Genomic DNA, 13,058 nt, shown 5'->3' on the forward strand with positions numbered 1-13,058 from the left:
AATTTTATGGTCCAGATTCACGTCGCTTGGATCTAAGAGTCCAAGTGAACCCATCAAGATCAGAAATGGATGACTTGCTATCTCATCTCTTTCGACCACCTGAATTACGTCGTCGCACAGGGTCAACTAGAAGAACTGACATAGCGCATATTAGTAAGAGAGCAATCATAGGATGTCATGAAAGAAAAAGCCGTGTGAATTAAAAAGAAGTGCAATGTCTCTTCTGCTGCAATACACGCTTGCTCGTGTACATACTGTCTCCTTTTGACTAGAATGTCAACACTAATTCTATTCTGAATCAAGCGTTTATTTTCTGTTTTGATTTCGAGTTTTTGCTCTATTCACGGTTCTTGAAAAAGTCACTAATACGACTAAAAGCGGAAAATCACTAGAACTTAAAAAAGAAAACTTTAAAAATGAACAGGCATAACAAAATCACTTGTGCAGAAAACTTAGTAGAAATATAGACAGATCGATAGGGATGGCAGTCCTACACTGTTTGTAACCCCAAGGCTCTCATGAGCTAATTCACCCTTTACTTCAGTTGGACCACATACGATAGGCCGATAACCGCTATATTATTGCATTCATAAACTAGCAGGGTTGTGATCCAAGCATCACCATTTGGTTTTCATCAAGTGGTCAATTATTTCTTTAATCATATTATGATAAATATTACTTATAATATAGTAAAGTTTTATAAACAGTAGTGTCAATTCACAAAAATGTAGGGGGAGGAATTTTTTATTCTAAGGGAGAGGCAATTTGTTATTTCGTCAGTTTTTTCAACGAAAATACTAAAAAAAAAGGTTTTTCGATGAATATATCAACAAAAATTTATTTTCCAAATCTAGGAGAAGAGAGAAAATCTAGGGAGGTAAATAATATTTTTGACCCCCATCACAATATTCTCCCCTGACGAACAACCCTTGTTTAAGTCTATAAGCTCGGAAGTTGTATTTAAATATTTTTGTCCCCTCTCTTCTCAAATGCTATATTCTACTCATTTATCTGTTCGTTTTTTACTAACTTGCTTATTTGATCGAAAAAATGTAGACACTTTATACTCAACGTTTAAGGCTTCCTAACAACATTTGTGCCCTAGAATAAGTGTATGTTACTTGTCATTTCAGGTGGATACATCAGTTTCAGCTGTTTATTAAAATACTTAAAAATAAACTATACAAAATGAAACAAAAATAATCGATTAGAATAGCAAAAATGAATATAAGACGTAGGCTATATTAAGTCACAGCTGAAATGGGTCTGTTTGCTCCTTTAATATGGTTTCCAATACTTCCTGTTAACATCGTCTAAGTCTTGTCCTTGGGAAAGGGGGTTAGTTTTTCCCCCTCTCTCCCAAATCTGGAAAAGTATATAAGAATGCAAACTTTTTGTAATTTAATGCTTAAACAATACCTAAAATTGCTTTTTTCTATATTTGGCTAACTTTTAATGTCTTTTCTCTTAAATTCTTGTCCACGACCTACTGGATGATTATTTAAGAATAGTGCAAAAAGGAAAGATTTTTTTAGTAGAAAAATGACACTGTCTAAATTTACACACCAGAAAATGTCGTCAATAAATTATGGCTTAGGCCTTAATAAAAGACCAGAAATCACATTTTAGTTTGACATCATACTATTAAGACTCCAAGCACCAGGAGCAATTGTCTAGAGACAGCTTACGAGATTTCAAAGCATTAGACCCAAGCGAGATTTCAGAGAAATCCCTTCCTAGGTCTATATGCCTATCTATAGTATCTGAAAATTGTAGTCTCTGAGGTTAAGACGTAGGTTTTGGTTTGAGGACTTGCTGTACTAAGTTGTTAGCAGGTGTTGATAGCTTCTTAAGCGGTTCGTAGTATTAAACTGTTAGTATAGAATGATGTATTACTGTAGTGATTGAAACCCTAAACAAGGGGTTTTGATAACAATGTAAAAGATAATGTCCTTGTCACGGAGATTTAAAATATATAAAAGTAACCAAATTTAAAGTTATTTCAAATATGTTAAAAGCTTGAAAAAAAAAATTGAGAGAACAATGAAAGAAAAAAAGGAAAACGCCCCTCAAAAGGAATGCAGTCTTGATGAATGTTGTACCATCGTTTTCAACATGTTTAAGAATCCTATTGCAGAGATTTCTAGCTCCTGTGTTCAAAAGAAGGATATTTGTTTTTTTTCTGACAAATATGGGAGTGGATACTTATTTTTTGTTGGCTTTTTTTTTCCTAGGGGTGGTCAAAACTATAGTGCCTTGTCTTAGCAAGAAATAAGATAGTGTCAAATGAAGTATTTACTTCTGTTATTTTTTTTATTTTTATTTTTTTACCACGAATCAAAATTAGGTTAATCATATTTAAAATACTTCCGAGTGTTTAAGAAATTTTTTCTGGAATATATACCCCCGTCACTTCCTCTAGAGATTTTATAATCCCACTCGAAATCATTCCCCATGTATTTGACTTATTCAACCAATCATATTATCCTCAGTGAATTTATACGTAGTGGGATTAAGAATAAAATGTGATTTCTGGAAATATAGATGTCTGAGGGAATATTAATTTAATTTGGATAAAATTACTGCTTTTTTAAAGATTACAGTCTACCAAAAATGGCATAGATAAAAAGTGGTTTAGTTTTCAGGTAAAGTATAGAATTCAAACACTACTTAAATCAACGAAAACTACCCTTATAATAAGGGACTCTCAACCCCGCTCTCGTGACGCGTAAACTTAACTTGCAGTCTTACCGAGAGCTTGCTCATTATAAGAAAGACAGCGAGTTGCCTATGTTGACTTTTAGGTATATCTTTAACATAGAATATATAATATATCTTGTTTGTTACACCACTTAACGGTACGTAAGCCACATGTCAATTGGTGTTAATTGGTGTAATATGGGTCATAAGAATTCTACACCTCAGAATGCTTATGCACAAATTGTGGAAAGCAGATTCTCCCCTGCATTAAATCATGCTTAAAATGACTAAAGCAGACTATTCCTTCCTTTTAAATTATAATCTTCTTTTTAGTACTATATAAGTCGAGTCAAAGAGACCACGTTTTATCTTCGTCCAATCCAGTTACCATTCAGAACCTGCTGCCAGGTACTCCTTTGATTGTTAGATGAATTAGACAACCGTGGTCCACTTTACTCAACCAAAATTTAAGGAAAAGTTTTTTTGTCCAAGGTTAAGACAAGCTATTATCGTCGTTTTCTACAGCTAGCCAGTGAAACGGTAATGGCTGTTTTCTACAAGTGCATTCAATAGTCTTCTTCTGACGAGTTATCTCTATTTGTAATACTGCATTCCAAGCTGATTCGGCAAACGCACAAAAACATGGTGCGGTCAGATAACCTACCAGATACCCCGCACTGAAAACAGCTTTGTAAGATGTTGAGCCTCCGTTTGAAAGGTTCCCCCGGGAGAAATTATCTCTGAAATCTATTTATTGATTATTTTAAAAGGAGGTTCACCAGACACTTCTCTAGGAGTAAGCCTTGTTAAATGATTAAAAAATGGCATCTAAGTTCTTAGCTGCTTGGTGCCACGAATCTTGTTACAAAGAAATCGGTACTTTGCCACTATGTGACATATTTTACTACTTAAAAAGAACACTTTGGTTTCTATTTTTGTCTGAAGGAGCTCTTTTTCCTTAAGACTTGACTAGTGGATCGAGTCCATGGTAATACAGCATTTTTGTATTGTTTTTTTTTTTTTTTTATTTGTTGTGCATGTTGAATATTATTGTATCATTTTCATCAAGATCGTAATGCGTTTTCGGGTGCTTAACCTCTTCTTTCTAAAATTGCACAAACGTCCATCTACTAATTGCTTTTGACGAGTAGTTTAAAAGTACTAAATTTTGCTGATTTTAAACCACCCTAATTAGTAGATTCTGTTGATGCACTGAGTTTTGGTTTGAGTTTTAGTATCGATAAAGATCGCTCTTTAATTGCATTTTATTGCTAAGAACTATTTAATCTAGAGCTCTCATAAGTATTTGAGAGGTTGCAACCTCCCTGCTCTTAAATTCAAGTTTAATATTCCGTGACCTTAGAGTGAAATTATTCTATTTCATAAGAAATCGAAGTCTAGGATACTTCCTGCCATTTGGTACACTTTTTCCCACTCTATTGAACAGTTTATGTGTGGGCTCTGCACGACCCTTTGTTTCCTTACTCTTTCCCAAATTATATTATGAACAAAATTATCCCATCCCACTTATTTGTTTTCACTGTCATTAATTGCAGATGAAAATTTAATCTGATACAGTTTTATTACCTGTACTATCAAACGTTCAAGATCTTTTACCCGTGTTTATTTCCGAATGAGTCTTCGAGCAGTAGAACAATTTTGTTCACAGATCACGATTTTTAAAGTACTACCTTGATGATCAGGATAGAAAAGCATCCTTGAAAAAGTGTATCCTCTAAATATTCCTCAGAGAGGGGCTGAGAAATTTCCCAAAAAAAAATTTAAGGATCATAATTTTTAAGGGTCATGGCTTCATTTTTTCTTTTGAACAGGTTATTTTTAAATGGAATTTCTCTCCTCCTTCACTGCGGGTAAGTACACACATTTAGTATTGTAATATTAAAGTTAATGTGATTTAGCAGTAAAACGGCATATTTCACCCTGCAGCACCCATGTTCTAGACTTAATCCAAAATGAAGGGCGTCAGAGAGGAAGTCCCTCTCTCCTCTCTATCTATATTTATCTGAAAGCAAGAAGATGTGGTCTTAATTTGCGCTTTTGAGTATTCAGGACCCCTTACTGTTGGAAAAGAGATTCACTGAAGCTACCTCCTAAATAGTTGCTGTGCAAATTTACAATTTTAAAAATAAACAATTTAATATAAAAATTGTTATTCACAGCTCAAAATGGGAAAAATGCAACTTTGCTTTTAAAATAACTCTTTTTATTTTACAAAGATAGTTACAACAAAATTTCCATTCAAATGAAGCCGCTCACGATATTTTAGGTCCCATGGCTTTGTCTGGTCACCTTTGAAAAAACACACATATATACTTCCGCTAAAATTCTCCAATTCTTCTCAAAAATTATGCAAATTTTTAATTTCAGTAGATAGGGGCTTAAAGCTTCTGCAACCAGTTCATAAGATATGCTGAATTAGATAATCTAATTCTTATCAAAATTACTTCCCTTTTTGGGTATGTTAAGTCCTCAAAAATTATATGAATTGTTTCAGAATTGTAACCTTCGATAAGTAATTTTCAAAACAATGAAATATACTCGTACATATTTGACAGCATCATAAAAACCTGATCTAATTATCGAAATTCCATTTTGTTAGAGTTTCAGTTACTGTTGTCTTGAGTCATGGTTGCAACTTACAGTTACGACATTACTACAAACAGTTTGATTGCCAAAAATGAATTTTTGAATTTTTTTTTTTACCACTATCCACCAATCAACACAAGCAAGCAACTTTGCTGGTTAAAACTGGGTGACGACCATGATATTTTCAACTGGAACTCAAATTTTTACCATGTCGTTCAAAGATAGGCTACTAATCATTTTTTACGGAAGTGCTGAGCCTTTTTGTCTTTGGAGCCAAGGGCCCATTTGTCAATAACAAATTCATTGGTACAAAGCTTTGAATTTCCACTGATGCCATAATTTATTGATTCATAAAGGTTTTCATTAGATATAGATGGGACCTGAGTATATTCGTGTGATTTCCCTGACTCGTGATTTACGAAGTAGTTGGAAAATTTGACTTTTCGCTTAGGTGGACCCCCGCCCAAGGTAGTTTCTGACTTGGAGATTTTTTTGGCTGTTTTAAAAATTTTCCTATCGAAAAAATCTTCAGTTTTAACATTTATTTTACTCGTTTTTTTTGGCAGTGACGTGTATTGGACATTCATTACAGAACTGATTTTCACAGATGGATCTAATTCCGCCCCTGTGAAATGGGATTCGGGTTTTTGACGTTTAAGGCACTCTGATTTGCTTATGCATGGAGAAGACGCGTTTTTGGAGGACCCGTTCAAACAGATCTCCTTATTGTCGTTACTCTGGATTGTTTGTTCAAAATGGTATTTTTCGCTGGTGAAACTATTTAAGCTTCTATTTGAATCTGACTCACGCTCAAGTTTCAAAACCGACTTATTATTTTCTGTTATAAGAGGACAGCTTAAATAGCGGGAATTATCTATATTATTTAGGGGGATTTTTATTTCTTCGATAGAATTTTTGTAATCAGGAACAGTGTTTGAGGTTAAACCAAAGATGGTTCCAGTGACTGAAATATCATCATTTTTATGTTTTTTTGGCAGGTTTTCCAAACTTAAGGGATTCTCAAAAATGTGGCTGAGAGCTGTTGGAAATTGAGAGCCTTGCGCAGCATTTACAATCAGTTCAGGATTTTCACTGGTTATAATTAAAGGTGCACTCTCTATGCTGTCAGGACTTGCTTCGTAACTGGTTTCGGCTTCTGAGGTCAGGCTGACTGGACGACAATACAATTCTTCCAACTGGTTTTTCATATACTCAATACTAACATGTCCCTGTACCAGGTCAAGCCCCTGTGGGCCTAGATATATCTTACCATATGGGGCAGCGTAATCTCCTTCTTTTGGGTTGGATTTGGCTGTAGTGCGACTTTCAAAAGTCTTGTTCAGGGGCTGATTTGGTCGTAAGTATGACCATGGTCTTTGGTAACGAAAATCATTATCACTAGAATTTGAACGAATGGACCCCTGAAATAAAAAAAAACATGGGCATATAATTAATAAAAAAAATACAGCCTAATATATGCAATAAACATAATACATGTCACAAATGAAATGCATGCGATAAGTTAAGTGAACTAAATATAATGAAATATAATAAAATAAATGAAATGTGACAAGAGGTAAAAAACAAATGAATATTTTAAATCAAATTAATAAATGAAAATACAAGAATAGCTTTTGCTAATGCTCAATGACACATGGTATTACAAGAATCAAATAGGGAAAACACCGCTTAAGAGATTTAGATTACATAGAATGTTTGAAACATCTAAAACTTGACTCAGTCCATTACCAGTGACTTGCCACTGAATCAGGTGAATTCCCTCTCTTAGCTGATTTTTTAGATAAGTTTCCTCATTTGGGGATTTATTTTTTCTTTGTCTAAAACTTAGAATAGCTACCCCATAATCTGTTTTGATTTTAAAGCATATTTTTAAACCCAAGGATTGGACTAGTGTTGTTTTGAGATGCTATTTACTAGCCTAAAAATATGAGTTGCTACTCAACTGGGCCTACTAACAGACAAAAGCAGATCGTAGTGTCCAAACAATAATTTTAATGTTTTTACTGTCCAAATAACTTCTACTCTTGTCCAGATATAACTTTGTTCTTCTCAAAAATACATAAAATGTAGAAAATTGAAGAAAATCCAAGATTATATTAAATAATCATACAGTCGATAGGCCATTAGGGTTTTTCCTTTTTTCTTTGATTGTGCTGCAAAGCAATAGATATACTTTTGTAATTGTTTTTCTTTCTTGTAATAATCGTTGGTTAGCTTTTGTAGTTTGAAAAAAATGATTGTACTGAAGATTTACGTCCTAAAAGGAGGATATTCTAAAAATTTATCCTGTGTGAAGATTGAGAAACGGATGAAAAAATTTTCTTTGAAGCTGCTTAAATCTCCAAAACAATTTCAAAACAAAAAGTAGAAATCCTCTTTATTTTCAAGGCTTCAAAATAGTAGAAACAAAAAGAAAAATGAAGTTGTCCTAACTTTGAAAGTAAAATTTTGACTCAAGCCATGGAACATACAAAACAAAGTTGAGCTGCAACCCAACTCAACTTTAAAATTAGTGAGTTGAAAAGAAGATTCAGCTCTCTGGGATCACTCCCTAATTGAAATTTTCTTATCTTAAAAACAATAAAATCTATAATCCTGCTTATTCTTTGCAACCTGCATATAAATTTTGCTCCACTGCTCAAATTCATTACTTCAAAGATTCAGCCACTTAAACACAGTGAATTGTGGTTTCTGTCACCAAAATTTGGTGATTTTCGGTTTTACAAAGTCAACGGAAGCTCTAAAATTTAGTAATTCAACCACTCATTCAATCATTCAGCCACTCAAACACAGTGAGCTGTGGTTTCTGTCACCAAAAGTTGGTGGTTTTCGGTGTTACAAAATCAACGAAAGCTCTAAAATTTAGTAATTTAGCCATTCATTCAATCATTCAGCCACTCAAACACAGTGATTTGTGGTTTCTGTCCCCAAAAGTTGGTGGTTTTCGGTGTTACAAAATCAACGAAGGCTCTCAAATTTAGTAAACCATAAAACAGTGACTTTCAGCACAATAATACAGCTTTAATTATTTAACTAGTGCAGTAAAAAATTGAACAGTGCCACATTATTCGCGTAAAACTTACCATTATAAGCCTTTTTTTAATTGCAATTAAAAGATGTGCCCCCCCCCCCTACTTCACTCCAAAAATGAATGGACGCTGTTTATAGGGTAAGATAGGATAAGATGTTTTTGTAGCTTCTAGGCAAAAGAAAGTTATTCTATGAATTTTCTTATCCTTGTAAATGAAAGTGTTTTGATGTTTCAAAAATATTTTAAATTACGGCTATTTAGGCCTATTTATATACCCCACGTGACGTACCTGAGATTTCAGCAAATTATGCTCAATTTTTATCATCCCTTCAGTATTGACTTTCTGTGGAATTTCAAAAGATGCCCTTGGGAAGTGCTTCCTTTCCCCAAGAACCTCCTGGGATCGCTTAAATTTGGGACTGTTTGACATACGTAAGACAGGAAGTCGGGATGAACTTCTACTTGATCGACCATCCTTAAAACTGTAATAATAATTTCGGTAGAAAATTAATGGTAATGAATTATTAAAGTACCAAGGATGATAAAAAGGATATAGATCCTCCAGAGCTGTTGCTGGGGTATAGGGCGTTGAATCAACGTTTCAGTCGCTGGGTCTTTTTTTACAGGGCCAAGTAGCAACCTTTTTGCAGCAAGGATTGCACCCTGTGCCCCATTTTGCCTAGCAGAGTATCAATCCACTGTGCTACAACACGGTAAAGACCAACTTGAAACATATCAACTTGATCAACTGAAACATATTTGGAGATCAACTTGAAACAAATTTCCTTGGACCTATGTTAGGTCTATTTATATGTGAAAACTATGATTTTCCAAGGTTTTTCATTTTGACTGTTTCAAAATTACGAATTTTTTGTGCGATCTCAGGTTTTCATCCGTGTATCCACATTCAACCGTGAAATAGTTACCTGCTACTCTCCCTTTAAAATTCAAACAGTAATAATCTACTGATTCTCCTGAATCTGAAGAAAAGACAACTACACTTTGTAAGAACCTTTTCAGCCGTTTGGTACAACATATTTTTTGTTTATTTTTACACTGAGATTTCTCTTTTTTATATTTTACACCTGCTACTACCAGAAACTGCATATAAAAATCTTTTTTGAATAAAAACTAAATTCCTATTTTTTTCCGAAATTTTTAGATATACACGGTTATGCAAATTTGCTCTTAGCAAATTTAAATTATCACTTTCATTGCCCTTGGTACTTTGAAAAACAGAAATATATAATGAGTTTCAATAATGATGAGTCTGTTCCATGCAAAGATATTTATGCACGAACAAAGTAATATAGTCACAATTTTAACAAAGCAATATTTGCCATCAAATGCTCCTCTTCAGAACTATTAATAAAACGTAGTTACAACAAAATTATAACATAAGCCGATAAAAAGTAGAGCCCGAAGGGTTAGCTTAAAGCATAAACTATAAAGAGTTCCAATAGCACTTCAAGTCTATGCTGAAAACTTTTCAAATAAAAAACTGAAAAAACGAAAATTGGGTACACAATAATAGTCGCTTATATGAATAAATATAATGGAAAAACGTTGGAAAAACTGTACACGGACTACTCTGATCACCAGAAATGGTTTTAGCAGGGAAAGAAAGGACACTTTCTCTGGGTTTATAAATTTTAGGTGCGGAAATTTCAAATAAATAATCCAACTGTATAGTAATTTAGTAACTTTTGAAATTTTATCTAAAATTAAATGAAGTAGAGGGTGCCGTCGATAGTAAGTATAAGCAAATTGAATCCGACAATTTCATTTTGCACAGATGATTAATCCCAGAGTCATTTTCCAGAAATAATTAATAATGGCTAAAGTAAGAAAAGTCAAATTTAAATAAACGGACAATTTTGTTGATAAATGATTTTTTTTTCAAAATTTGGCCTGAAAATTTTGGGAGAAAGGGTGGGGCGATAATCAAGATTTTACAGATTTTTAGCGCTGCCTAAGTAAAGAACGATGTGGACGCAATACGTTATTTAGTTATTTCTTTTTTTTGGTCTTAGACAAGGGCAGTTCAAAAGGAGCTGATTCAATTGGAAATTGGAACGGCTAGTGCCCTTTTTAATTGTCAAAAGTGATTGGAGGACAACTAACCCCCTCCCACGAACATTGTTCCCCCAAACACATCCAATCAGAATTTTGAGATAGTCTTTTAGTTCAACGTAGTTGAAAGGTCCGAAATTATGAATTTGAGGATGACATCCCCCGCCATAGCCCTCAGGACAAAAGCTGCAAGTGATACTCTGGGGGCATATAAAGTTTATATAGGGTGATCATATAAACTTCGGAAAGGGCTCATTGTATTAGGAACCAGAAGCCCTTTTTTTCTCTTTTAAGAGTTAAATTGATCAAAAGGTGGATACATTCCCCTTACCTTGTATTTTCCCGAAATGCATCTGATAGAAATTTTGAGATGACCATTTGTTGTCGTAGAAACTTTCAAAATGGTTTATTTGGTTGGAAATTGGAGGGGCTAGTTCCCAATTTAATAGTCGAACTGATTAGAGGGCAACTAATCCCGCTCCGACGCTCACAATTTCCCCAATCATATCCAGTCAAAATTATGAAATATTTGTTTTGTTCAAGGTAGTTAAAAGGTCCAGAAAATATGTCTTTGAGGATGACCACCCACCCACCCCTCCTCACAGGCCTTATGGCGAGGGTTGTAAGCTATTTCCTGGGGTATATAAGGTTTTTATAGAAAGGGTGGTCGTATAAACTTTGGAGGGGGCTAATTGGATTGGTAATCAGATTTTCTAATACGCTTTATAAGATTCAAAGTGATTGGAGGGCTGATACCCTTCCCCCCTCCCGCATCTCGTATTTACCCGAAATGCATCTGATAGAAATTTTGAGATGCCCATTTGTTGTCGTGGAAACCTAAAAAAAATACCCATTCGATTGGAAATTGAAAGTACGTTTTCTAATAGTCAAAAGTGATTCGAGGGCAACAAGCCCCCAACCAATCAAACATTTCCCAAAATCAATCTTATCAAATTTTGAGATAGCCATTTTGTTCAGCGTAGTTGAAAGCTCTGGAAATTATGTCTTCGAGGATCACAACCCCCCCTCCCCCTGCAACCCTCAGGGCAATGGTTGTAAGTTATTCCCCGGTGGCATATAAGGTTTTTATAGAAAGGATGGTCGTATAAACTCTGGAGGTGGTTTATTGGACTGAAAATCAGATGTTCTAGTTCGTTTTTTGAGAGTCAAAGTGATCGGGGATAGACGCCCTGCCCCATGTCGTATTTTCCAAAAATGCATCCGATAAAAATTTTAAGATAGCAATTTGTTTAAAAATCGCCTAAAGGTCATATAATAATGACTTTGGAGTGGACAGAATCCTCCAGAGCCTGGGGGTGAGGTTTGTAAGTTATGCCCCAGGGGTATAAAAGGTTTTCATGAAAAGGGTCATCGTGTGAACTTTAGAAGTTCATTTAATTTGGAATGTATAGTTCTAGTTTCCTTTTAAGAGTCAAACATGACGGAGAGCAGCAAACCCCGTCCCTGATATCCTCTTTTCTCAAAACGCATTCAACTGAAAATGTGAGATAGCGACTTTGTTACCAATAGTCGAAAAATCATATTAAAATGTCTTTAGAGTGGTCACAATCCCTTAGATACCATGGGCGAGGGTTTTAAGTTATGCCCCGGGGCATATAATGTTTTTATGGAATGGGTGGTCGTATAAGCTTTGGATCGGAGGGAGCACATTCGATTTAAGTCCGTAGGTTTAGTGCCATTTTTAAAAGTCAAAAATGAATGGAGGAAAATTACCCCCTCCCCCCAAAACACTGCCTGACAAGGGATGTAAGCTACGCAATTCGTTCATTGCTTACACATGGTATATGTTATTGAGAAAGGTATGCATGTTTGAAATTTACTTTCCAAGAACACGAAGGATATTCAGTTGAGCCTTTCAGAGAATGTTGAGGGGAGTGTTGAACTAAGTCAAAACGTGTTATGTGTATAAGGATTGTCAAAAGGGTGTAACACAGCTAGTCTTTTGTTTCTAGACTGTAGGGGTATACACAAGAGGAATTTCCCGAAACGAAAATATAAAGATCTAATAGTCTTTTTACCAGTAGCCGTAAACTCATTCCAAAATGGAGTCAATGCGTGGACAGTAGGCATCGCAAAAGTTTTGCTCACACGGACAAGAAGACGCCTACTGGAGCTAGCTTTCAAGCAAACTATCATACCAAACGCTTTTCAAAGTTTCTCAATTAGATGAGATATAAGGGGAGCCCTTGTTGTTATTACACTATCCCCTATCGAGAGACCTATCCCCTATCCGGAGACCAATTAATACAAGCAGATAACTGAATACTCTGATTTCCTAACTGTACGCATCCAACATCAACGACAGATTTGCCGAAAGCAAGGACCTCGCTCTTCGAAGCATTAAAATTGAGACCAATTTTGGCATATTCCCTACTAAGCACAGAAAAATTTTCCTCCACAGATAATACAGTTCTACTTAAATTCAAGATGTCGTCAGCGTAATTGAATATGGAAAGGTCCAAACCTTTAAAAACTAGACTAATTCTAGCCTTTTTCTGGGTTGCAATCACACCATTATTATGCTATTATTATTACCAGGGGACTATATTACTTACTGGACCCAAAAGAGTTGCTTCAATAATAGCTAACAAGAGGATTATTTCGC

The 13,058-nt window shown here is 34.9% G+C and overlaps 1 protein-coding gene across 1 annotated transcript in view; it reads right to left on the reverse strand.

Annotated features, from left to right (window-relative positions):
• Positions 1–1,142: 1,142 nt before the first annotated feature.
• The window catches only part of LOC136038547 (uncharacterized), an 87,691-nt gene continuing 75,775 nt past the window's right edge, over positions 1,143–13,058 (reverse strand). The window contains exons 7-9 of the mRNA XM_065721709.1: positions 8,649–8,841; positions 6,578–6,728; positions 1,143–1,365 (exon numbers count right to left, since the gene is read on the reverse strand). Of these exons, the coding sequence (XP_065577781.1) occupies positions 1,340–1,365; positions 6,578–6,728; positions 8,649–8,841 (370 nt within the window). The 3' untranslated portion in view covers positions 1,143–1,339. The remainder of the gene's footprint in view (positions 1,366–6,577; positions 6,729–8,648; positions 8,842–13,058) is intronic.

This window comes from Artemia franciscana, chromosome 2, assembly GCF_032884065.1.
Source record: "Artemia franciscana chromosome 2, ASM3288406v1, whole genome shotgun sequence".
Lineage (NCBI taxonomy): Eukaryota > Metazoa > Arthropoda > Branchiopoda > Anostraca > Artemiidae > Artemia > Artemia franciscana.